The sequence below is a fragment of the Besnoitia besnoiti genome, chromosome X, assembly GCF_002563875.1.
Source record: "Besnoitia besnoiti strain Bb-Ger1 chromosome X, whole genome shotgun sequence".
NCBI classification, from domain to species: domain Eukaryota; phylum Apicomplexa; class Conoidasida; order Eucoccidiorida; family Sarcocystidae; genus Besnoitia; species Besnoitia besnoiti.
This window is the reverse complement of record NC_042365.1, coordinates 1,767,783-1,792,332: the sequence shown is the minus strand read 5'-3', so window position 1 is coordinate 1,792,332 and position 24,550 is coordinate 1,767,783. Positions and strand designations below refer to the sequence as shown.

The window sequence follows — 24,550 nt, the reverse complement described above, 5'->3', positions numbered from 1 at the left end:
AGTCACAGAGGGGGAGTTGACCAGCCCCACAGCGGCGAGTGCGAGAGGTATGCTTCAGCACACCTTCTCCCGCCTGGGTGCGGTCTCAAGTCTCCATCAGTTCCGCGGGCGATTCGCTATCGTGGCGCCTCCGAGAAAGAAAAGGTGACACAGATGCGGCCAGGAGCAGATGTTAACCGAGACTCGCCGTGTCGCTTGTGTGGAGCCGGCGCGAGTATCCAGTGAATATGGCTGCGTCACAAGTGCCTGCTCCCCTCTTTTTCCAGATGAAATGAACTTCTCTGCCGTGCATTTGCGGTCCTGTTCCGCTCAAGCCTAGCCACGGTCTGCTACACGTGCCTAATTCGCTTGAACGCGGCCTCGCCCTGCCGCCACGCGACTGACCAACACAGGTCGACCGCGCCGCACCGCCGCACGCTGGAAACTGCAACAATGGATTTTTGGAAACTCATGCTGCCCAGTGATACGTCACCAGATAAAACTAGGGCAGGCCGGGGAAAACTCCACGAAGCTCAGTGGAACTCAATAACGCAATCCCGTGGTGGGGTCCAGCAAGAGAAACAAAGGGAAACGTTTGAACCCGTTGCGGGGAGCCGAGACCAGAAGCAAGCTCGACGGAACCACGGCACAAAAAGCGCGCACGCACTCAGGACGGCACGAAACTTCGCTGGGGCCGTGCAACGCTCTGCAAGGCCACATACAGGAGAAAAAAGAACCGCGAGGTTACCCGCGGGGCCACCGGAAAGGGCGTCTGCAGACAAAAAAATCGACGGAACGAGCAAGGCCCCGCGGGCCGGAAGGAGCGCGACTCACCTTTGAAAAAGTGCCGAAAGAAGAGTGACGAAAAGCCGCATTTTGAAGGAGGGGGAGTAGAGTGACGGTTGAAAGCTGGGAGAGTGGAAAAAGCTGTTTTCTTTCCCAAGAGAAGATCGTGATTTGAGCGGTTCTCGTGTGGTTTTACACCATAAAAACACTACCACCCCTCCTCTCGCATTAGTATGCTCTCTGGTTGCCTGCTGCCACCGATCAGGAGCTTTCGACGCAACCAGAGAGAGAGCGCGCCGGGAGGAAAAAAGCTGCGCGTCTCCTTTCGTGCTTCCGCGAGGCGTGTTTCTTCCGCGTTCTTTTTCGCTCGGATTATCACCGCGCAGAGCGACCCTGCTTTCTTCCGCGGCCGGGGCCCCCCGAAAAACACTCGTGTCAGTTCAGAACACACGAATCTCTCTGATGTCGACCTCGCAGAACGAACACGAAAACGGCGTTTTCCAGCAGCGCCAAGCAAGCGCCACACCTGCGCGAGAATCCAGGCACGATCACAAACCGTGGAGAGCGCAACGGCGTCACCCGCGCGCGTGCGGCCGCTTCGAAAGGTCGGAGGGAGGCTGGTTCTAGCAACCGTCTCGCAGATGCCACCAAAGCTGGTAGGTTGAGGAGCGACCCAGCCTAATAAGAGCTGGTGCCCCGTGGCTCGCGGCGTTGCGTCTACGCGAGGAAATTTGCCAAGTCGCTGGTGAGGCAGATGCTTTTTGTGTAAGACGCTTCAGCCCCATTTCTTCTTGGGAAGCCGAAAGGACGGCCCAGCCTCGTGCCCAGTCTTCTCGCCCGCTTCACAGTCTTCTTCCACGCCTCTACTAGCCCCTCAACTGGCAGCGTGTGGGTCGGATGAGTGCCACACCCTCACAGCCAGGTGCCAACCCGGAAAAGAAAGCATTTGAAGACTTGTGTAGCTGTGTCTCGCGGGAGTCGCGGCTTCTTTTACGTCGACAGACAAGCCACACCAGACTCGTCTGCTTGTTTCGTGGCCGCGTGGAACCGGACATATTCAGTGATCAGCTTTAAGTGCCTCCCGGTTGTATCAGCGTCTCGAGGTTGCGCAGAAATCATTTGAAGCTGCCAGCTACGCTTCTGCAACGCGTTGCCGCCTTTGCTTAGTTAGTTTATGTGTGTATTTTGGTAGAGGGGTCATAATTGTAGAGGCGAGCCCGCATCAAGAACCGCAGTCACGAAAAGTGCCGATTTACGGGTTGCCGCCTAGCATGACGGCTATAGTGGAGAAACATCCGGTAGATCTCGTGCACGACACGTCGAGAGTATGCCTCCCCCTCGCCCGGCGAGCCTTTGAACAAAACTGTCTAGAGGTCATTTCCGCTAACAGAGCAAAGAGGAACCCATTTCACCCGCGGTGTCTCCTTGCCGGGAGTTGTGAAAGAGTGACGAGCGGCAATTCCCCTGCCCGTGCCTGTGTCGTATTGTCTTGTGGCAGTGGTCCAGAAACAGCGTACTCTTTCTTCGTGGCTGGCGACTGCGCGTGTTGCGGATTGGGAATGGAACAGAGATAGCCTGTTCAAGCGGTCTCAGCAAACCGTTAGGCTCGAGCCGCGGACTCGACTCTCCGACAGAGGAACGGCTTCCGACGCAACGTAAGGGAGTTCCTCGCGAGAGGAAATAAGGAGCATAGAGTAAACTGGTCACTGAGACAACAGAGGGAATCATGGTGCATTATCCAAACTGGGATTTTAGACAAACGATTGCTGCGTTAACCCGTAGAGCGGCGCTGCAGCAGAGAGCGATGCGTAACACTAGTGACGCCGACCGCCAGGAGCACGCCTGGATGTAGACTTCGGTGGAGCCCGCTTCTCTGAAGGCATCTTTTACTTTTGATATTTGCGTAAAGGGTTTCCGCTGGTGTTCAAGGAGCTTCTTCCGGACTCGTTAGATGCTGGCACGCGGCCCCTAGTGTGCGTTCATGCCCGTGGCTTTCTTCCACGCCGCGTCAACTACCTCGCTCAACGTGGGGTGCGTATGGACTGTAAACGCGAGGTCCCTAATAGGAATGCCGTTGGCAATGGCAGTTGTGCATTCCTGGATTAGGTCACTCGCGTGGATTCCGATCATGTGGCACCCGAGAATCTTGCCCGTGTCCTTGCGATAGAGAACCTTCAGGATACCGTCTCCCTCTCCTTCAGCAATCGCCTTCGTGTTCGCACGGAAATGACTTATGCTCTTTCCGACTTCAAAACCCTCTTTCGCACCCAGCTCCAATGCCGCATCCTCGGTGTCACCTGTAAAGACGCACACAAGACACGGGAAACCAATCGCGTGACGCCTCACAAGAACACCGTCACGTCCCCCTAACATCAACTGCCCTGTGCTCAAGCCGGAGAGCAAGTCCGGCCCCGGTGAATCTTCGCTTGGCATAACTGCGTACCGATGCCAGCTGGCGGGAGTGTGCACGACGAGTCATGTCATTCCGGTTTCTGAATAGTCGCTGGAATCCCAGTGGTTGCCCGCGTCCCACATGCACGCCCGCTCGTTTGCTTATGGGTTTCAATGAAGAAAAGGAGCGTCGTGTGTGGACGAGACACGCTCTTGAAGTCGCGTTCACAGCATGCGCCGAATCGGGCGTGCCTGGGCGGTTCCTGTGCTACACCAATTTCGCCCATCGATTTCACGGAATCCGTAGAAGAGAAGGCGAGCACGGCCATCAACGTAAGCTATCGAATCCTGCGAGATGCGATGGGCTGTCCCGCTGCGGCGAGTATGTAGAAATTGTAACCTTACCAACGAAGGCGATTTCAGGGGACGTGAAGCACGCCGCGGGAATGTGTTTCACATTCACTGTTCTCGGTCTACCAGCAATAGTTTCAACAGCCGCTATGGCCTGCGCCGAAGCCGCGTGAGCCAGCATCATTTCTCCGTTTGCATCCCCAACGCAGTAAACACCTTGGATGACCTCCGGCTTCTCATCTCCTTCCGGAACGTGCTTGATGACGCGCATGCAGGAGTCGACAGGGATGAAGCCGCCGCGCCTTAAGGTGACTCCCAATGAATCCAACCCCAAGCCCTGTCAACAGTAACACAGCACGAGCCAAGGATTGGCAGTTTTCCGGGATTTTCCACACGCAGAGATGACCTAAGGACAGATTGAAAAAGTGCCTGTGAGCACTGACACTTCTCAAGCGCTTGGGCTCGCGAACGTTTGTGCAGTGTCTCCTACCGTAGAGTGCGCAGCAGCTGCCGCGGACTAGCTCCTCCTCGTCGACAAACAACAGTGAAGGCCGGGGCACTGCCTAACTCATGTGTCTCTAACGGTAACAGATAACAGATTCGTACCTGTGTATTGGGCTTCCTTCCTGTGGCAATAAGGCAAGCGTCGGGGTAGATCTTTCCCTTTTTCTCTTTCGTCTTGGCGTCGGTCAGCTCCACTTCGACTGGGGACTGTCCTCGTGGCCCCAGCGGGCGTACCTGGCTTGCCAAGGTGTCTGTATACAGCTTCACAGGGCGTTCTTTGAACTGTTGAAGCAACAGCCGCTCAGCCAGTTTAGCAATCTCTTTGTCGACACCTGGAAGCAGCCGAGGACCCGCTTCCACCATCACGACCTCGGAACCGAGGGACGAAAAGACGTCCATGAACTCGAGGCCTATGTAACCACTTCCTACAATGCAAACTTCCGATGGAATCCACGGAAGCGAGACGCAGGTATCGCTTGTCATGACCTGATGCTGCGCGTCGTCGAATGTCACACCTGCATGCGGAAAAGGGCACTCAACGACGCGAGGTGAAGCATCGCCGGTAAGTCGTCCAGCACGACCTTCCAGAGAGATCGTAGGAAAGACGCAGCAAACCACACACCACTCGAGGTCACTACAAGTCTCTGGCACCCACGCGAAGAAGCTGCGCCATGATGGGACGGATAGCCTCGGACTGATGTTGTCTTCTTTCTCCGGACTAACTCTCGTCGGCCTCACGTCGCTTGATATGGCGCACGACGTGCGGGCGAGCGTACGCGTTGTTTACTTTATCAGCTTTAGTCGCTATCGAAAGAGGAAAGATGAGCGTTATCATCTGCGTGTGCTCTAGTCTGCCACCGACCCCCGCCCCACTCCCCCCCACTCGCCATGTGTGCACACCTCCCAAGAGGTGAGAACGTGGAGCGTGGTAAAGCCGCAGACATAGAAGACTTGAATCTTTTTCCGCGTACCGGGCGGCACAAAGGGTAAGGATCCGGGGGCAAGAATAACGTTTTTGGTGAAAATGGAGGAGGGAAGAGAAGAGGGCGAGGTAGGTGTCCTCTCCAGAACGACACGGCCCGGATCGCCGTCCATAACGCCCCGGGCATCGAACAGAGTGATGCCATGAGCCGCCAGAGAACCGACGAGACCGGAACGGACCTGGAAGGCGCACATACAGCACGATAATCTTTGCCAGCAATCTGGACCTCCCTGTAGCGCCAGAAGCCTCAGGTGAAGGCTCACAGGCGTACGTGCTGCTCGGCTGAAGAGCGATCAGGATGAAACTTGCCCCCTTGTGCATGACCCGTGTGGCCCGAATACTCTTATAGTGAGCAGCGGCGTACGAATGAGACGGATGAACAGCAGCAAGTCCCCACGAAGGGAAGGGGAATAGGTGAAGCTGGCTTAAGCACTTCCGCTTGTCGGTGCTGAATGTTGTGGCCTGCCGAGACATCTTCTGATGGAACACTAGGGCCTAGGCTGCGGCTTTGTACTGAGATCATTCCCGCGGTAGCGAGATCCATGTCTGGAGTCTCACCTTCTCCACGACTCCCTTGGCGTGATTCGCGACGCCTGCAGGATCAACTCGAATTTGAGCTCCTTCAATCTCGATCCCCATGGCCGCAAGGTGGTGCTGGTTCCGCAGCATTTTCACCCGTCTCGCCGCAGCCAGGAGAGCTTTGCTGGGCACGCATCCTCTGTTCACGCAAGTGCCGCCTGGGTCACCGCCGCTGATGACAGCTGTCTTCAGGCCGAGGGCTGCTGCATGCAGCGCGGCGGCATGGCCACCCACTCCAAGTCCAATAATCGTGACGTCGAAGGGGTCGCTAGAGGAGCCCGAAGCCTCAGGCGCAGCGTGGGTCGCAGAGCGAGACTGGCGCGTACAGCTACGCGTCGCTCTGTGAGAATGTGGAGCAGTGGAAAATCCTGACGAAGACAGAGAACTCGAAGGCGAGGCATGGCGCCTCTGCGGTGTGTGGGCACCTTGCATGTCTTGCACGAGACCCTGCAACGAAGCCGAAGGGGCGAGGGCAGAGATGAAGGCGGGCCGCCCAGACGTAGCAGAGATGGTCGGGGGAGTTCCAGGACTCTGAAGGGAAGAAGAACGGTGGACGAAGCAAGCCCCGAACGCGGCAGTGGCAATTATGACGCCAAGAGTCGTGAGAATCACGCAGGGTGCCCGCATCTCGATTTTTGAGAGTCTCCCCAACAGCGCTGGTGGGAGGTCAGGGAGTGACCTCCCGGCGGGGCGGCGAGCTGAAAGGTAGACGACGGCCATGTCGGGTGTCTCGACAAGAAAGTGGGACTAGTTGGGGGAAATAAAATGCGCGCTGTAATGAGACGCCGTAGTTGTCACTCATAAAAGGCATAGACAGCCCAAGCGTTACGTTGTGCCTCGCTGTGAAGAGGTTTCATTTCTCTTCTGAGACAGAGGACACGCAGATGTGCACCGGGTGTCTTGGCAGGACGACGGCAGAGCGCCCGTGCCCAAGGCTCCAGCACCTCGTCAAACGGTCAAGAAAGTGGATTGCGACTCTGTACAGGTTCGATTGCCGAGAGGGCTGGGGCGGAAAGGCCGGAAAACGCGCGGACAGTGTAGGGAACACCGACGCGACTGCATGTCGATCCGCAGCTGCACACAATCGTGCGGTACGTTAACCAGGGACTGGGCCGAAGGCACGCTAGACTTGCCAGAGTCCAGAAAGAAGGCGTAATCTGCGTCGGTACGGAGTATGTCTCAGGTAAGAAAGGGAAACTGCCGAGCGGGAACAGCCGTAACAGAGCCGCGGTCGGGGCCGAGACGTGCGCTCCCTCCCCGACGAGACAGGAGGCGATCATGCAGCGCATGTGTGCGCGTGGATAATATGCATCAGGTCTGGCTGTTGAGTACCAAAAGAGTGGAAACTCTATCGCGCAATAGGAAAGACGACAGTCACACTTTCGAAGAAGAAGAAAGCCCATCTGAACGTAGGCACACACGGCCGCCACTGTCGACAAGTCCGGCCCCAGCGTCCGCGCTGTCTCCAAACGCCGGACCCTTCCATCACGTATCACGGCCCCCTATAATCAGCAGCGTTGTACGGCTGAACGCCGTACACATCCCGGGAACATCATTGCAGATTTCCTCTGCTGCAGTGTTGTGTGCGAGCAACGAAAGATAGACAGAATTTACGCCCATCCTTCAGGCAGTTTTGTGTATATGTCACCGGGTTTGATATCACACCGCAAGGCAGACTAGAAGGCAGCGTGACCAGGCACGGTGGCTCGGGCAGGCGGCCTTCCATCGCTGCATTAGCAGATTTAAACTGCAGCGTCTACCCCCGCTCATAAAGGTAGCCCGAACATATCATTCGTCAGTTGAAGCTGTATGGTCGTGAGATTGATTAAACAGCGTTGAGGTGGGTCGGAGAAGGTGTAACACGCCGCACCACGCAAGATCAGTGAGTGTTACCACAAGTTGTGGGGAATATCGTTGGGATGTTTCACGAACACTAACAGCACATAGGGGTCCATTTTTTTCGAAAACAAATAGTTGTTTTGTCCAACTCTGCTCTCAGAGATTCTAGTGGCCGGCCGCATTTTTGATGGTCAAAAGAGGTTCACCCGTACGTGGAATGCCTCACCCGGCACCAGGCCACAAGCAGAACAACACAAATCGAAGCTACTGAGAGGTGTATTCATTCGAGGGTGTCTAGGCCACATTGTTTCGTGTAATCAACCACACCCATACTAGCATGTTTTCTTGGTAATGTGAAGGACAATAATTGAACACTTGAGATTTGTCTCCAGCTTCCTTCTCCACTCCATCCAACCATTGGGTGCTGCGCCTCCAGCCTCCTGCCACTGGAAACAATTCAGCTAGTGTGGTGGACGAGTCTTTAGAGTCTCTATTCCCTCGCACTTTGCCTCACCAAGTGACTACGCAGGCGGAAACAGTGCCTCATCAGCGGCCCTAAGAGGAGAGTCATGAGGTGTATGGCCTGCGGAACAGTGTTGTAAGACATTGCGAAGAGCTGTGGAACTCCCTGTGGCATTCAGCCTAAAGAACTCGCCCATCCAGCTATTTCTGGTGTCTGCGTCTTGACTCTGTATGACGAACCATCTTGCTCAAAGATAGACGTCTTATAGCGCCTGAGAAGTCCTTGAGCATGAAACGTTTTTGTGTGCAACAAGAGAATTTCCTTTATGGAGGCGCGGCAAAGCGGGTTGGCACGTCGCCAAGGGGATTACCAAGAGGACGCATGTCAATGTAAGGCCGGTTATGAAGGCGCACGAGAATGAGAACTCGAGGACCATTTCAAAAATGCTACCGCCTTGGCGTGGATTCGCCTGTTTCGACATTTCCATAAGGGGTGCTGGCCAGCATTGCTTTGACTCTAGGGAACGTGGAGGGACATGCCACTAACCCAGGCTACATGCTGTCGCAAAAACAGAAGCGGCGACAGACGCCTGAATGCCCTCTGCGATAGAGGGCGAGCATTCAGGTGTCGGAGAGGCTTCCGGCTTCTCTGTCTCCGTAATTGGGACGCCAGGATTCATACCAAGTGGTGGATGTGGTGTGTCGTTTTGGTTGCGTGAACCATGACACTGCATTGAGATTCAGTGCGGCCATCACTGCCGTTCTCTTTGCACTTGTAGCACAATGTCTTCTCCGCTTTCAGCTTTTCGCTGACTGTAACTTCGTAGCCGAGTGTGTCCTTTCCTGCTCTCGTGATGCCGCTGCCCAACTCTATGGCGGTCTAGGGTTAGGCATTGCATTGAAGAAGTACAAAAACTTGACAAGTTTATATTTGCCCATAAGAGAGGACCGAATACGTCCACCTCGCATTACCATAACAGGTGACGTATATTGACGCCTCAGCAACAAAACCTTCCAGGCAAGGCATACAGGGAGTCCCAGCTTGGTCACGTGGATGGACGCCACTTCTTCTGTAGGAGCACGGTAGAAAATCGACGGCACATATATAATGTCCATTTACTATTCGTCATGATGCGAGGTAATGAAACTCAAGCAGCCACGCTTGGACGGGAGTGCTGTGCAACTATTTAGCACATTCATGCTTACCGAACAACGCTTCAGAGGCTCGTCCCCCACACTTCAAGTAGGCTGCCTCTTGTTGATAAGGGATGAACCCGCCGCTCGGGATGGCGCAACAGATGCGTTTCACACCGCAAGATCGGGATGGGTTCGCAAGTTTTCCTTTGGGTCACTTCCTCGATTGAATGATACTGTAGTGCCGTGCCTCCGTGATACACCAACACACAACTTGGTGTCTCCCGGAAATTCGCGAGTCTGGGCAAAAGGATGGAGCCTCACTGTACACGGAAAACAGACTTCACCGTTTTCGGGGCACGTGTCGTTACCGGCATCAGACTAGGTAAGGACGGAAAGTAGGATCCACGCGCCTTTGAAAAATGTTAGAAGACTGCATTTGGTACGATACCTTGTTCCAGTTTGGGGACTTTAAACATGCGCCTCTACTCTCAAAATGCCGGCCTTTCAATGTCAGGACAGCCCATGCACGGAGTATTCTCCATATCAGTATGGAGAAAACCCCACGGAATCGAAAGCTTGGCGTCCTGAGTTAATACCGAAGAAAAAGTCTGCGCGCGCTTGCCTATCACATCTCATTGCAAAGAAGAGAAAGTGCCGCACAAAACTGCCCCTGTGCTTGCTAAAAGAAAAAACCACTGGGTCCTATCAATCTTCTGCCTGCTGCGGAAGTCGAGCTCTCAGGCCCAGGAGCAACCTCGGGTTTTCCGTCTCTATCGGAAACGTTTGGGTTCGTAACCGGTGGTGGCTCCTGCGTGGCGGTTTTCACTATGTGAAACTTGATGTTGCATCCGGATACATCACCGCCATCGATCGCCTGCCTTGCATGTGTAGCACAAGGTCTCCTCTTTTTTGGGCTCTTCGGCGACTGTTGTCGAGAAAGAGTGCTTTAGCACTCCTGGAAAAGCACCCTGTCGACTGCCGTCGCAGTCGACAATATGCTGACTGCAATAAAAGATCCGGCAGTGCAGGCCAGCAAACCGGAAGAGGACAGCAACATTTTGCCCAGGCAGTGTCACCGAGAGTTTTTCACAATGGTTTATTGGAAAAAAAACCCCAAAAGAAGCTTCTGCAGCTGGCTGACGCCTTCAGTTAGCCGGTTCACCTCCCTACCCTCACCGCCTGGATCTCTTCAGACAATCGGACTATGAGAGCGATACCGCTAGCCTCCGTTGCTAGAGGGAAACGGAAAAATGGTAAATGACTCGGCTGCTGTTGAGACCACCTGATACGAGCTTGTTCATCAGGAGAAAGTGAACTCTTTTGGTCTGATCCTAAGTACGCAGTGAGCTAACTAGATAAAAGGAACTTGACAAGCATTAATAGATTTATATAAACGACATAACTGTTCTACAGGATGCTGCAGACTGTGAACGACGACTACGCATCGCACGAGTCACGAACGCTCCGCATGCGAAGCCTCGCCCGGGCCGACTGGCACATGGGGAGAGCGACATAAAGCATTCAGGGCATTATTCCCAAATATTGATATCTGTCGCCTCTTACTAGCGGGGCGCTTAGCGGCCGTCCGTAGCCGATCATTGCTGGCAGTGAATACGCAGTGTTCTGTCTTGTCTGCTGCATGGCAGGGCCAGCTTTACACCACGTCCAAGTGGACAACCCCAACTCCTGGCAGACTAATACCGGAGTCAGGCACGTGTTGTCGAGGGTCGATAGCACTGGCATTTGCTGCTTTGTCGCATCTCCTGGAGCAAAGCCAAACAAACGGATGCCCCTCTGGGAGGTTGTGCAAACCCGCTACAAGACAGCGAGCCACGCTGAGTCACATGTCGCGCCGACAAAATCACCGCAGTGAGCCTTTGCAACACGCCTCGCCCGCTCGCTCTGCGCGTGCGATGGCCTGGATGAAGGTTGCCCTTGCCGCTTCAGCGCACCTCCGCTAATTAAAATGTCGATTCTCGACAAGAAACTGCTTAAGTCTCTAGAACGCCTTGGTCTCGCTCGCCCGGGAAAACGAGCGACGACCGGCACCAAACGAAACACAGTCCCAGGCGCCTGAGAGGATCCACGTCGCATGGAGAGTGTAGTTTCCATGCTGTGCTGATGCTCACGAGTGCAGGAGGAAGAATTTGCATCCATCCACAGAGCGTTCAGCCATATGTGCCTTGCGGCGTTAAGTTATGACGAGACAAAGGTCCCGTCTTCTCCAGCGTGGCTCCACCTGACGGAGAAGGACGTGACACCCCCGCACGTCTGAAATACACTGTTCGGCAGCTCCATCAGTTGGCATGCATTCAGTCAACAGCTGGCCCCCCAGAGAACATCTACTTCGGACCACAGCAGCAACACCGCTGGAAATCCATGGAGACGCCAGATCTCCAGACATGCCGCGAGAAGGCTGACAGCACCGTATCGACAACGAACCTGATGATGCGCTCTGCCGACCCTGGGGCGGCGGCGGCGGCAAGGAACGTCAGACGGGTAGCTGCAGTATTTCTGTGCAGCTGAGACTTTGACTCGGCGCCGTTCTGAATGGTCCGTTGCCCGTTGCGATGGCATGCTGATAACACAATTACTGACAAACCACCGGTTTTGGACGAGGCTACATTTAACCCCGCATAGGGTGCTTAAATGTACCATTCACGTAAACCAGATGCAGCTCCAAGGATCGGGTATATTCGTTGTCATAAGGCGAAGATCCACAGTGTTAATATTGGACGGCCTCCTCCCACACTGCTTGCGAAGAATGCGGGCGCAAGTATTCGTACTTCAGGCCACAGCCTTAACAGGTCCTCGCACCGCGAGTCCTCGCACGCCCCCGCTGCCAGCGCAACATTGCCATCCAGCATTTGATTCGCAAAGCCAACAACCTATACACAAACTTCTGTCTGCCCTAAGGAGTCGGTTTCCCCGTGAGATCGTCTGTCATTTCATTTCGGCGGTGTGACATTCAGCCGCTTCACACGATGTCTCATTCTCCCACCTTGACAGAGAGTTTTCCATCGTAGCCGAGGAATCACCGCCTTGAAGGATCCGCTACTGAATTAAAACTCAAACTCTCATATTTTAAACATCGCATTACCGCATTACGCAGAGAAAGCTGCAGCGCCTCATAAGTCTCAAATGAGCTGGATTGAGCCCTCCGTAACTGGGGACCATTCCGAGTGCAGATGTCTCCCACAGCGGGCTGCACACCGCGACTCAATAACATCCTTTCACTTGGGTTTCCACCAACTATCGATTCGTCTCCTTTCCCGTTTCGGTTGTCGTCTCGCATGGTCCTGTGTCTTTTCGATTTTTGTTCGCCGCGCCTGTGCGCAAGAGACTGCAGTTCAACAGTCACAAGACAGCAGCCTGCTGCCGACGATTCATCGACAAACTTCTCTATTAGACGCCTCGTTTCCTTCCTCTTGACAAGGCTTTTTATCCCCTTCAATGAATTTTGCTGCAGCTGGTGGGTGGGTGAATTTTTTTCTTAGGGACTCGTTTCCACCTTTTTTTTGCTGCGGCTGTCGCAGCGCCACCGATTTTTCGTACGAGCCATCTGGAGGTCCGGATTCCTCGGGCGGCTAGAACGAAGCGTCCGAATAACTTTGCTGCCTCGCTCTGTTCCCCCCAGCTGCTCTTCTTTCGAAGGACTCTCCTTTCTGTCCTGTCTTACCCGGCGTAGTCGCCTGTCAGAAAACACCCTCATCCGTCTCCGCGGATGCATGCAGAACTCAAAGTGGACGATCAGCGTCCGAGCAGAGAAACCACGTCTCCTCCGCCGGTCCATTCGGCCCTAACTGTTTGCCGTCTCTTACGCGTGAACTTGCCTCCACGTATGCCGATGTCTCGATTTTCCTCTCTGCCTCTCCTCTACGCCCTGCACCGTACGCACACCGGGCGAGCGCGTAGAGTCACCTGCTCCTCCCGTTGACCGGCCTCAATTTTTCCGTTTCTTTTGTGTTTTCTCGGCACGTTGGAGCGCTCGTTCGGCCCTGTTTCTCGCTTCCGCGTCGGGGGAAGGGTATGAAATGCCATGGCGCCCGCGGGCTTCGGGGAGGCCCCCGCAGCACCTCCTGGCCAGACAGCGGAACCCTGCGGCCCGTGGGCGCCTCTCTCCTCCTGGAGAGCGTCTGGCGACCTGCTGCAACACGGAAAGTGCGAGACAGAGGAGGACATTCGGAAAACTGAAGGGGACGCCGACGCAGAGGAGGAGGAAGAAGACCTGCGCACGTCACCGGAGGAAGTCTGCACGCTCATTCAAGAGCTCGAACTCCGAGGCCTGAATGAACCCGCGGCTTGGTAAGACAAAACGGCCACGACCGAGCCGGTTTGCTTTCTTCTCCACGGATTGGAACACATCCGTTTCATACTCCTTGCATTTCTGTGTCTGCTTGGCTCTCTGTTGGAACACCACCGACATCACCTCCTCTCCCCGTTGGGGTCTTTCGGAGTCTGTGTTCCTTCTTCCACAGCGTGTGTGTTTTTTTCACTTTTTCACTAGAAAGAGAGCATACCGCCTCACATTACGAGGTGTAAGGCGGCAGGATGCGCTGCCGCTGTCGACATCGGCTCTTCGACGCCGTGAAAGGCCCCTTTTTCAATGCATTGCTCAGCCTGGAGAGGCGGACACTGGCACGTCTTCGCGGGCACGCCTCACAGGCGTGGACTATGTTTCACTATATCTGAAGTGCGCGTCCGCGTAATACAGAGTTGAGATGTAAAACACTCATTGCGCTGTGGTTCCATCGCAATCCGTTGAGACTACGGAATTGCGATTTTGGGCTCGTGAGTGTCTCTCAAACACCTAGCGGGGGGTGCTTCTAGCGTGTGCGTCAAGGCGTCCCAGAGAGAGTGCGTGCCACACCACAGTGAGAGGGGATGCTTTTTGCTGGACTTCTCTCTGAGCCGCGCGCGGCTTTGTCAGACCTGGACGGGCGCCCTCCACAGACTTGTGAAAAGCGAGAATGTCGATTTCTGTGCAGGCTCGTTGACTTCCTGCCGAGGCACCGAGCTGCGTTCGCAGGCAGCGGCTGTCCGTCCGCCTTCCTCCAGCCCCGAGAATGCGGTGACCTTCCGCCCCAGGCGTTTGCAGTGAGATCGCCTCTGATGAACACGAGCTGCTAATCTCCGTCTCCTCCCTCTCGCCTTTCTTCCTCGCACTTGCTCTTTGCTTTTTTCTCCTCTCGCTTTCAGGCACTCGCGCCGTGTCTCTCGCAGTCGCTATCGTTTTCGACCTGCCTCCACATTCTGTGACGATTTCACTTTTTTCGTTCGCCAGCGCTGTCTCTCTGTGCCTGGCGTCGCCATGCTTCCCAAAGAGTCACCCCTTCGGGTCTCCTTCGTTGCGCCTCACTCGTGGTATTTGATGGCTTCCGCGTGCCTTCGCCGTGTCTCTGGTGCGTTCAGCTGCTGCTGCAGCTGCGCCCGCTTCTGCAGCGTCAGGCTTTCGCGGCGGCGGAGTGTCTCCTCCGCGCGAGCGTCGAGGACTCCGCGATCCGCGTGTGTGTTCTTGAGAACTCCCTCCTGGCATTTCTCCACTTCTTTTTGACCTTCAAGACTCGCGCCTCGTGCCCGGGGGCCCCTTCGGCCGCCTGCCGCGACGAGCCGCTGGCGCAGGCAAGTCTCTCCTCCCGCAGCCGCGGAGACGCGGTGCTTTTGCGCGGACATGAAGAGAAGTCTTACAGTCTAAAACACACATACGAAAAACCTGATCGCGCCTCACGCACAGCGGGCAGAACGGCTACCGCGCACGTGCTGCTTGTATGGCGAGCATTCACTCACAACCCGCAGGCACTCCGCCGGCAAACCCTATATTCCGGAAATATAACATATATCTATTTAGATAGATATGTAGGCTATGCCTCCGACGCGCCCGTGGAGCGTATCGACGCCGCAGTCGTTGCAGCGTGAGTGCGATCGGTCTCTGCATACTAGTGGATGTGGATGGCCGTGTCTATATCATCGATATCTCTGCGCCTTTGCATCACTCATGTGCATGACATGTGTGCTGAGTCTGCATCTTAAGGCTTTTTCGTTCTCCTTCTGTGTGGCGCTCCAACAGGACCCGGAGTCTCTCTTTTCTTCTCTGGTTCCGGGAAGCCGGCACGCAGTCCTCGAGACTCTCGCTTCTGACTTGACTTCCTGGCTGTCCGCCTCGCCTCGCCTGTCTCCTTCTTCTTCTGGCACGTCGTGCTCCCCCTCTCTCTCGCGGTCGCAGCAGAGAGGCGAAAGCTACCTCTGGTGGCTCCTTGGCGTCGTTCGAAGAGGTGAGTTCCAACGCCCGGGCTCATGTCACAAAGCTAAGTGCCGCAATACTTTTGTTATATATAATACTCATTTATTATATAATAGAGAGTCGATAGCTCAGTTGGAAGCATAGCCTCGCGCGACGCATGCATACGCGGATAGGTAAATATATGCAGACCGGGGTACACGTGTACAGGCATAACGACCGGATGCCTCGAGTACATCTATATAGTTATATATATATTTATGTAGAACGAGGATATATTTGCAGAGTACTAATGCGTGTACCCTGGCTGAATCCTATCAGGCGCTCCGAGTGCCTGTCGCGTCTCGCGCTCAGTCCGCGCGTCGGAATGGAGCTGCCGGCGGTGTGCTCGCCCGCGCTCGAGTATCTGTGCGCGCGTGTGAGCTACAGTCAAACTCGGCGGTCTGAGACGACGAGATTGGCCCTTCGCCTGTTCGCGCGCTTTACTGTTTTGCACCGCGTTGGCGAGGAGTCCTTTTTGATGCAGACACCGCACCTCGCTCTCGTGTTGGGTTTTTCTCCCCTCGCCTCCTTGCTGAGAAACGCTGCGCTCACTCGCCTGCTTCGGTAGCCTTGCGCGAGTTCTGAGGTCCTCCGCGACGCCTGTTTGCTGGTGAGACGCTTCGTGGCTGCTGTGTCTTCTGACTTCCCTTGTGCGGCTCTTCAGCTCAGAACGACCTCTCGCTGGCGTTCTACGCGTTCCTGCGTTCTCTGCGAGCGAATCCGCTGAACATCGCATGCTGGCGAGACTTTGCGTCGCTCGTCGCGGCGCTTCGTTTCGGCGGCGCCGAGAGCCTCGCCTCGTTCTCTTCGCCTGAGCCGCGGACGCGCGCGGGCTTCCACGAAGGAAAGAGCCGCGCAGACGGCGCAGCCTCGCTGAACAGCCAGCGAGCAGACGCCGCCAGAACGGACGCAGGCGAGGCCCTGGACTCAGAAAAAGCAGCGAGAGGCGCGCGCGCCGCGTCGCTGCTGCAGAGGAGCTTCACAGAGGGAGTGCCCAGCGAGGACGACGGCGACTCAGACTTTGACGAGGACGACGAGCTCGTGCACGCGCTGGAGGAGGCCTCAGGCGGCAAAGCGCTTTTGGAGGGAGAGAAGGTAAACCATGCAGGCGTAAGACAGCGAGCGAGGACAGGCGGAAGGGCGGCGTCTCGGGCGCACTGAACGTTTACATCGAATACGTCTCAGTAGTACCGTGGCTGATACCGTGAGAGCAAAGATATTTTTGGAGATGCTCCAGACTGCGCCTGCGTCAACCGCTACCGTAATGCCTGTGGTAGCGTCGTGACTCCACTGGCGGCCCCCACTGGCTTCGCAACGGCTGTCTGCACTGCGTGGATCTCGCGCGCCTGAACGCGTCTCGAAACACGTGTAGGGATAGGGACGCAGGGGCATATCTGCCCTCAGTGAGACGCGGCGCCGGCGCACACCAGCTATCCGTAGCGGCGCGATAGGGGGCTCCCGCGCCACGCCCTGGGCCTGTCGAGATCCGTGTCGCTCTGCCATGCGCAGCATGAGGCATTCCCTTTTTTCTGGTCATGTAGCGCCAGTGTGTTTGGTCTCTCGTCCGCGATTTGACACACGTTGTCGCCGTCTGCCTCCTCCTCACTTGCGGATGTCGGTGCGCGTGTTAGCCTCTCTTTGGATCGCCTCGTCACTACCAGCCCGCTGTGCGCTGCGGGTGCCGTCAGAGTTGTAGATTTACACCGTTGTCGTGTCCTGCCGACGTTGGGTCCTTCGAGTCCAACTCTGTGCTCTGCGCACGTGTATTTTCGTTTTTCTCGCAGGCGGCGGTCGCGTGGGTTGGCGGGTGGGCATCTTCAGCCTCCGCCCGCGCATATAGTTCGTTCCTCCGCGATCTCGCGCTTCCGCAGCACTTCATGACGCGTGTGGGCTACGCGCTCGTCTGCATGCACACACAGCGTCACGCAGAGGCCGCGAAGCACTACCACAAACTGGCTCTTGCGTTTCCAGACGTCCCGTATCTGTACGCGCAGGTGAGCAGGTCCAGGAGATTTCCAACGTCCCCTGTATGCGCTCGCCTCTCCGGCTTTCGCTTCCGATTTGCCTCAAAGCCAGGCTCGCTCTGTTCGCCAAAAGCCACCGGTCTGCTGTCTCGCTGCTTCCGCGAGCAGTCGACGCTAGCGCATGCGTTTGCATAGAGATGAAACACACGCTGTTCCTGCGTCTGATGTCCCTTCCCTTCTCGCTTCTCTGCAGCTCGCAAAATGCAGCTACGAGCTCAAGAGCTACTCGTACAGCCTGAAGTTCTTCAGCGCCCTCCACAAGCTGTAAGGAATATGTTTGGTTTCCGTGTTTAGTGCCTCCTCTGGAAGTCGTCGCCATCGCGCACGCTGACGTTGATCCATCTGTGCAGGGATTTTTTCCCTCATGGACATTCCCCGGTTCCGCCCTCTCTCTCTCAGGCGAAGCGTGTTTGATATTTGCTTTCTCGTGGTATTCAGGGCGCCGCACAGACTGGACTACGCCGACGACCTGTCGCACATTTACTTCATGCGGAAGGAAGCCGAGGCGCTCGGTCAGCTGACGCAGAAGGTTCGTTTTTTGTTGATTCTGCGACTGCGTTGGAAGCGTACAATCGAAGCGGGCACTGCTTCCCTTCTCGCCCCTTTCGTCGCCGTCAGCGGAAGCGCCGCCTTCTAGCCGAGGCGCCATAGGTCCCAACTGCAGTCTGGTTTCAATATGAGGAGTTTTCAAGCCGCCCTTCTGCAGCGCCTATGCGTCAGCCTACAGCGTTTGGTGCGTCTTTTGGGGTGCGTGCAGTGCTTTAGCATCGACCCACACGCACCGCAGACGCTGTGCGTGCTCGGCAACTTCCTCTCCGCGAAGGGCGACCACCGCGGCTCCATTCGATCCTTCAAGCAGGCCACGAAACTCGCCCCGCGGTCAGTCGCCGCCAGAAAAACCACGCCTCGCGCCAACGTCGAGTGCGTGATGTCGAACATGCAGCAACATGCATGCAGCTCACCCGTTTGTGTTGTCTTGCATACACCTGTACACGCATAAGTGTAGCAGTACATACGTACATGTATATTTATATGCGTGTGCGTGGCAACGCGTTGGCGCGCTGTCAGGCGACGTTAGGATTTGTGAGAAAGGGGAAGAAGAAGCTGCATGCATATTTTTTCCGACACGTGCGCAGATGAGCGTGCGATTCCCCCAACGGAATCCAGTCGTGCAAACTCGAGCTTGAGGCTATATCGGGCGACACGTAGACGTATCCCACGTGTACTCGAATCCACATCCGCCATCATATAAATATATATATATATGTGTAGGTTTATGTATATGCATATGTTTATATGTATATGTGCATACGAGTATCAGGAATAGAGCTCTCTACACGAAAAGCCTTCGATTCTGCCAACTGAGTCTCCAGCTCTTCAGCCCTTTAGCGCCAGGCGGCGGCGCGCATGCGCCTGCACGTGTGCGCCATATCGCCTTACCACCGAGACACGCAGATTACAGCGGAGCATTTTGAGGACGGCGGCGACGTGTGCGGCCTGCCAGCCGATCTGCTCGTTCGGTTTTCCTGTCCATGCTTTCCTTTCCCTCGCACTTTGGCGCCTGTTCAGACTCGTCTCGGCGTGGGTCGCGCTCGGGCACGCCTTTGTGGAGGCGCGCGAAGTCGTGCCGGCAGTTCGCGCCTACGAGGCCGCGACGCGCGCGGACCCCGGCGACTGCCGGGGCTGGTCGGGGCTTGCGCAGGTCTACGCACTCCTGGGGAACTGGTCGCTCGGCGTCGCCTTCTTCCAGAAGGCCTGCGACGCGAGGTAGGCGCAGAGGAGAAGCCGGGCGGGGCGGCGGCCTTGCGCTGTGCAGACTCCTGCCTACGCAAGGTGCCTCATCTCGACCCACGATTGCTGCTGCCTGCTGGGCGATGCGCACCGGCGCGTGCGTGAACGAATGTCCTGCCTTCATTCGAGGGGCTCACGCGCCTCGCTGTCTCAAGCCAGGACATTCGTTCACGCACGTGGCATATCCTAGAATGCGTGACCTTTCTGTTTAGCTGCGAGTTCGCCTTTGCTTCTATGGCGCGAATCACTTCAAGGCGTCGCCTTTCCTCTTTGTGCCTCTCGTCGCGTCTTGCAAGCGTGGTTCAGCTCGCGTGCGTCGTCCCGTGCGGTCGCCCCTGAGCCTGACCAAGGAAGGAGGCGCCTGCCTCTCCTTGCGGCGCCTGCCTCCGCCTGCGGCGCCTGCCTGCCTCTGCGGCGCCTGCTTGATTTCGCCTGGCCGCCGCCCCTCTTTGTTCGCCGCTGTATACCGCGCTATCCGGCCTCAGGCCCCTCCCCCGCCCGCCCCCCACACGCGCTCTCGCATGCCTTTGTCTTTCTTTGTCTTCTCGCTCGCTGCAGGCCGACGGAGCCCCGTTTGTGGATTCACCTCGGCGACGGCCTCGCACGCCTGGGAAGAGACGAAGAGGCGATTCGCGCCTACGAGCAGGCGAGTCTTCTTCTCTCGCTTCCCCAGCGTGCCTCCGGATACGCTTTCGTCAGCTACACACGTGGCCGTACAAAGGCGTATGTGCGCATACGTCAACAGCTTGCACATACAACTGTGCAAATATATACAAGAATCTGTATATTTGTATATACATGTGTGGCTAGCTATATAAGCGCACAATTGCTTGTATGTCACCGAAGGGACTACGGCCACGGATAGACGCCTTCATCTGCAGTGTCGCATCTCCGTCTGAGTGAAGAGTCGCCGTCGCGCCCGCAGAGCGAAATCGTGACCCTGTTGAGAGCCTCGCCTGCGTTCACCCGCGATGTGCTTTCCGCCCGTTCACCGTGTGACCAAAGGTCAACGCACCTCGTCTTGTCTCTTCCTGTTTGTCACTCCACTCGGCTGCAAATCCGGGATGGGAAGGTCTCTGTTTCGCGGATTTTGGTTTTCCGAGTGAACTGTTGTTTCTCCGCGCAGGCGTGGTTCTGCGCGCCGCAGATCGAGACGGCCACACGGCTCTTCCGATGCTTCCAGGTGCGCTCAGTTGTTAACATTTAGGGTTTTAGGGTTTAGGGGGCTAGGGTACCGGTCTGTTGGTTTCCCCTTCGCTGTCTAGCGTGGAGATGAAGCTTGTTTGCACGCTGCCGTCGCATTGCCTCGCAGAGGGGAGAGCGGCTCCTTTCAGTTCTATTTTCTGTGCTGCGTCGTAGTCTGCAACGCCGAAGAGAAGTTCATCACACGCCATTTTTCCTTTTGCCAGACTGGCAGAGACGCCAGGCAGCTGCCACGGACCGGGGCTGTTTTTCCCTGCTCTCGTTGTCCGTGCGATGCTTACGTCGGGCACTGCGGTGCGGACGTCAGAGTTGCCGGCGAGACAAGCATCAGGAGTTTTCTCTCTTTTATACGTTTGGATCCTCATGCTTCCAAAGAGCCGGCGGGGCGCCCAGCTTCTTCCGTGAACTCCTCCACGGCTTTTTGCCTCTTCTTTGTGTTGTCTTTGTTCGCAGGACAGAGACAGTGCCTGGGGTGTCGCGGCCTCGACGGAGGGCGCGCAGTGGGCGTTTGCGGTCGTCGAAAGGTGCGGCTCAGCTTGAACGAGTCGCCTCAGAAAGTGAAGCGACCGAGCGAAGACTGCTGCGGCAGGATGTTGATGCACTTTTAGACAGACGCGTTTGAGTCAGACACATTTTGGCTCTACCGCACTCTCGCACCCTCTCGCTTGGGGTGGCTCTGCGCGTTTAGTATAATATGCCTTGCAGGCGAGGGACGTGGGGATACAGAGAGGAAAGCGGATGAAGCGGCGGCGAAGTTTGCCGAATGCGGATGCTCTATCCAGAGGAGTAGATTTTCGTGGAAACGGCGCAGTGCGCTCCTTTGCACTTCTTTGCGTTTCTTGTCAATGGCCTCACTTTCGTCTTCTGCACTTTTTTCTCCTGTGGCTTTCCGTCTCCTTGTGCTGTCTGGTGTAGCGCCGCTCGCCGCGCTTCGTGCGACTGCGACATCTCTACAAATTAGCTACTGACATAAATATTCTATAGTGCGGTTCATTTTCGGATTTTGTATTTTTTATCCACTTTTCAGGTTTCTTCTGCGTCCCAACGGATCCTCCGAGGCAGCTTCAGTTTTCCGCATGGCCTGGAGTCCTCTGCTCTCTTCGCCTCCTCTTCTCGCTTTGCCGCCGCAGAGAGCTCCTGTCAGTCTTCCATGCACGTTCCCCTCTGCGCTTGTGTTCGCGTCTGTCTCCTCGTCGAAGACGACAACCGACCTGCCCTGTCTTCTCTGTGTGCACCCTAAACTCTCAGTCCTTTGGAATTCTGCCATCGCTTTCGCGGCTCCGCCTCTCGCTGCGATGGTCGCTCGTTTTGCTCTGCGTCTCCGTTCCACGCAGTGCGCGTTTCTCCTGGCAAACAAGGGGGGCAGTGTGTGGAACTGCATCACTTGAGACGAACCTGCGCTTGAAACTGAATTCTGTCGCCTGCGTCCGTTTGTGCCTGCAACGTATTCTCTTGCACCCGCAAGCTCGCTGTTTTTTATCCCCACGTTGTCCGCTAAAACGGGCACCTCTCTATTCGTTTCTGAACATTGCCCTCTGCATGTTTAGAGTTTAGGGTTGCGCTCTCTGTCTCGATGTCAATCTTTCTGCATCAGTGCCAACACGCGCATGTCGCGTGCTCTTCAGCTGCGTCTGTCTGGAGACTTCTTGAGCCAGACGGACCGGTGCGTCAAGTCGGTTTGCAGGCTCTCAGTCGGGTTTACTTCTAGTCTTCTTTTTCTTTTGGTTTTTCAGGAGCGATCGCGACGCGCGCAGGATTCGCCAGTCCTCGCCGTGTCTCTGCGGGGCGCGCCGGACGACGTCCTAGACTGTCTTCTGTACCTCGCCTACTTCTCTAGACTCTGCGTACGCCACGAGCCCGTTTGATCCCAATTAAACCAGCCGGCGCCCTCTTTTCTCTGCACAGAGATATAACTATACAACTGTTTGCATGAGACATTCGCAGACTCAGTTCTTCTCCTTACACCTACGTGCAGGCATTCCGCCTCACCATGAAGAACGAACTCGCGCGGCATATTAGTGTTCGGCTAAACTTGTCTGCACATATATACACATTTATATGTAAATATAACACATGCATATTTGTATATGAGTATCTACTTTCGGACGAGCGTCACGCTTCTATCGCGGCGCGGCAGACACTCCAAGTCCGTTTTTGCGTTGAGCGGCTGTCACGTTGCTGTGCCACCAGCGGGGTTATTTATACTCTCTTGTTGCTCATATAGCTTTCACTTTTGCTGCTCGTGCTTGCGACGCTCTGAATATCTGCCGAATGATCCTGATGTAGGGAATAGTACATACATATACGTATGTAGTTCTGTTCATGTGCGCATTTTTCTTCAGTTCCCGTTTTTTTGTGTATGACGCTTTGACCTGTTTCGGTTTCTCAGAGAGACGCCACAACGGCACAGCAGTTGTTAGCAATCGGGAGAGACATCGGAGGTGAGCTGCCGCGAAACAGTTCGTGGGGGAAAGCTCTCTGAGACAACCGCATATAATACTCTCTAAGCCGTTCTACTCTGACTACGTAATGTGCAGGGACTACTGCGCCTTCGCACAGATTATGTATATATACATACATTTGTATTTACATACAATGTATATATATATATATATATGCCGTGCATATAGTAGTTCAATGCATAGATTGTCCTGGAGGCGATGAGCCACTTGCTTCTCGTGTTGGTGCATGCGTCTGTCTTCACGCGCAGATTTTCGACGATTTGAATTGCAGACGCCTGTGCTACCTGTTGTGGAGGCTGTCTGGTGCTGTCTGCCTCTGCGTGAGTTTCCTTTGTTCGCACTCTCTGAGTGGCTTTGCTTGTTTTAATCTTTCGCGATTTCCAGCTCTGCCCTCTGGGCCTCGCCTCTCGGCTTCTGCCGGAAATATGTGTGTCTTGGTGCTGGTTGCCTCCTTTCCTGCGTATCCCACTCGTGCGCCTCGTCTTCCACTGTCACCTCGTGTTTTTGTCCGCCGCACACAGGGCCGCAAGGGGAGGAAATCGTTCAACTGCTTGGTGCAGACCGAGCGGAAGGATCGTAATCGGCACCAGGGCCTCTCGGGTGGCGCAGGCGGACCGAGGAAGAAAGCTCAAAGCGAACAGGGACTTTTTAAGGGCTACGCGCCCATAGATGCATGCAGTCGGAGGGCACAGAATATTCAATTTGCTGTGCGATGGGGAGATTCTTTAGTGGCGGAGACAGATACTGGGACTTCTACATGCGACAATATGTGTATGTGTATATATTTGAATACATACAGCATTCCTGTGCGCAGCTGGGTTGATATGCATGTAACGTTCGACTGAAGGCGCGTCAACACACACAGAAGCGAACGTGCGCAGAGGTCGGCTGTGCACAGCCACTCAGGCGAGGGGCACGTCATAGGAGTTGAAAATGGGCAAAGGAGACAGCGGCCGGCGCCGCCCGCACTGAGATTTACTCCGCAGCTTTTCCGTCCTCGCAGTGCGCGCAGATGTAGACAACACAGCAGTGTAGGGTTACCAGCATGCGCCCGTGGGCGTTGAGGAGAACGACAGTCTGCAGTTCTCTCTTATGTGTGCGAATCTATTTCCTTGAACTTCGTCGCGGGGATGCCTCGCTGCCCGTGATGCGCATTCTCGACAGAAGTCTTCCTTTCCGCGGAGTAGTCGCCGTCCCGACCGCAGATGCGCCCTGGCCCCTGAAGAGCTAGTGCGTTCCTTCCCACTTTATTTCTGAACAGTTTTCGGCGTCGCGAGCTTTGTATCGCTCCACTAAAAGTCTAGAAAACCAAGCTCGGCGAACGCCGAGCTTGGTTTTGTAGCACGCTATCGAAGGAGTGCGTTAAACAAGAAGCGACGTAACAGCGAAACAGAGGCATTACGCGTAGGTAGCCGTAGACCTGGAGTGAGCAAGGCATGCTGCCTCAGGCTCATTTGCAGACTAAGAACTCGGTGCAGGAGGCGCGGGAATGCAGCGCAGTACGCAAGGCATAAGGACGTCAATCGAGGCCCGCTGAATTGCGTTACCCAAATGCCTAAATGTGAAAATGGGCGCACGTGCACACAAAATTACCGACTTTCTTCTGCTTGAAAACGTCCCTCTATGCGGAAGGGCTGATACGCCAACATGGCACGTGCGCGGCTGCTTTTTCCTGTCTTCCGCCCAACCGGGGATCACTCTCCCCACACACGCAGGATCGGCAATTCCTGGTGGATTACCACTGCAGAAAACGCAGCGCGCCAGTGAAGAAAAAGTAGTG

The 24,550-nt window shown here is 55.6% G+C and overlaps 2 protein-coding genes across 2 annotated transcripts; one reads left to right on the top strand and one right to left on the bottom strand.

The window, feature by feature from the left end:
* Positions 1 to 2,733: 2,733 nt before the first annotated feature.
* BESB_018090 (pyruvate dehydrogenase complex subunit PDH-E3I) lies at positions 2,734 to 6,292 on the bottom strand (the record flags this gene model as incomplete). The annotated part of the gene is made up of 5 exons (XM_029360524.1): positions 2,734 to 3,062; positions 3,562 to 3,844; positions 4,114 to 4,526; positions 4,983 to 5,172; positions 5,552 to 6,292. The coding sequence occupies 5 exons, from the start codon at positions 6,290 to 6,292 to the stop codon at positions 2,734 to 2,736; spliced, it is 1,956 nt and encodes a 651-aa protein (XP_029216500.1).
* Positions 6,293 to 13,049: 6,757 nt separating this feature from the next.
* BESB_018080 (tetratricopeptide repeat-containing protein) lies at positions 13,050 to 23,350 on the top strand (the record flags this gene model as incomplete). The annotated part of the gene is made up of 17 exons (XM_029360523.1): positions 13,050 to 13,315; positions 13,999 to 14,107; positions 14,423 to 14,665; positions 15,078 to 15,282; positions 15,955 to 16,385; positions 17,075 to 17,284; positions 17,508 to 17,578; positions 17,753 to 17,843; positions 18,072 to 18,193; positions 18,884 to 19,081; positions 19,664 to 19,751; positions 20,232 to 20,288; positions 20,762 to 20,832; positions 21,336 to 21,451; positions 22,073 to 22,152; positions 22,698 to 22,749; positions 23,292 to 23,350. 17 exons carry the CDS (start codon positions 13,050 to 13,052, stop codon positions 23,348 to 23,350), a joined length of 2,469 nt encoding a protein of 822 aa, XP_029216499.1.
* Between the last annotated feature and the right edge of the window lie 1,200 nt (positions 23,351 to 24,550).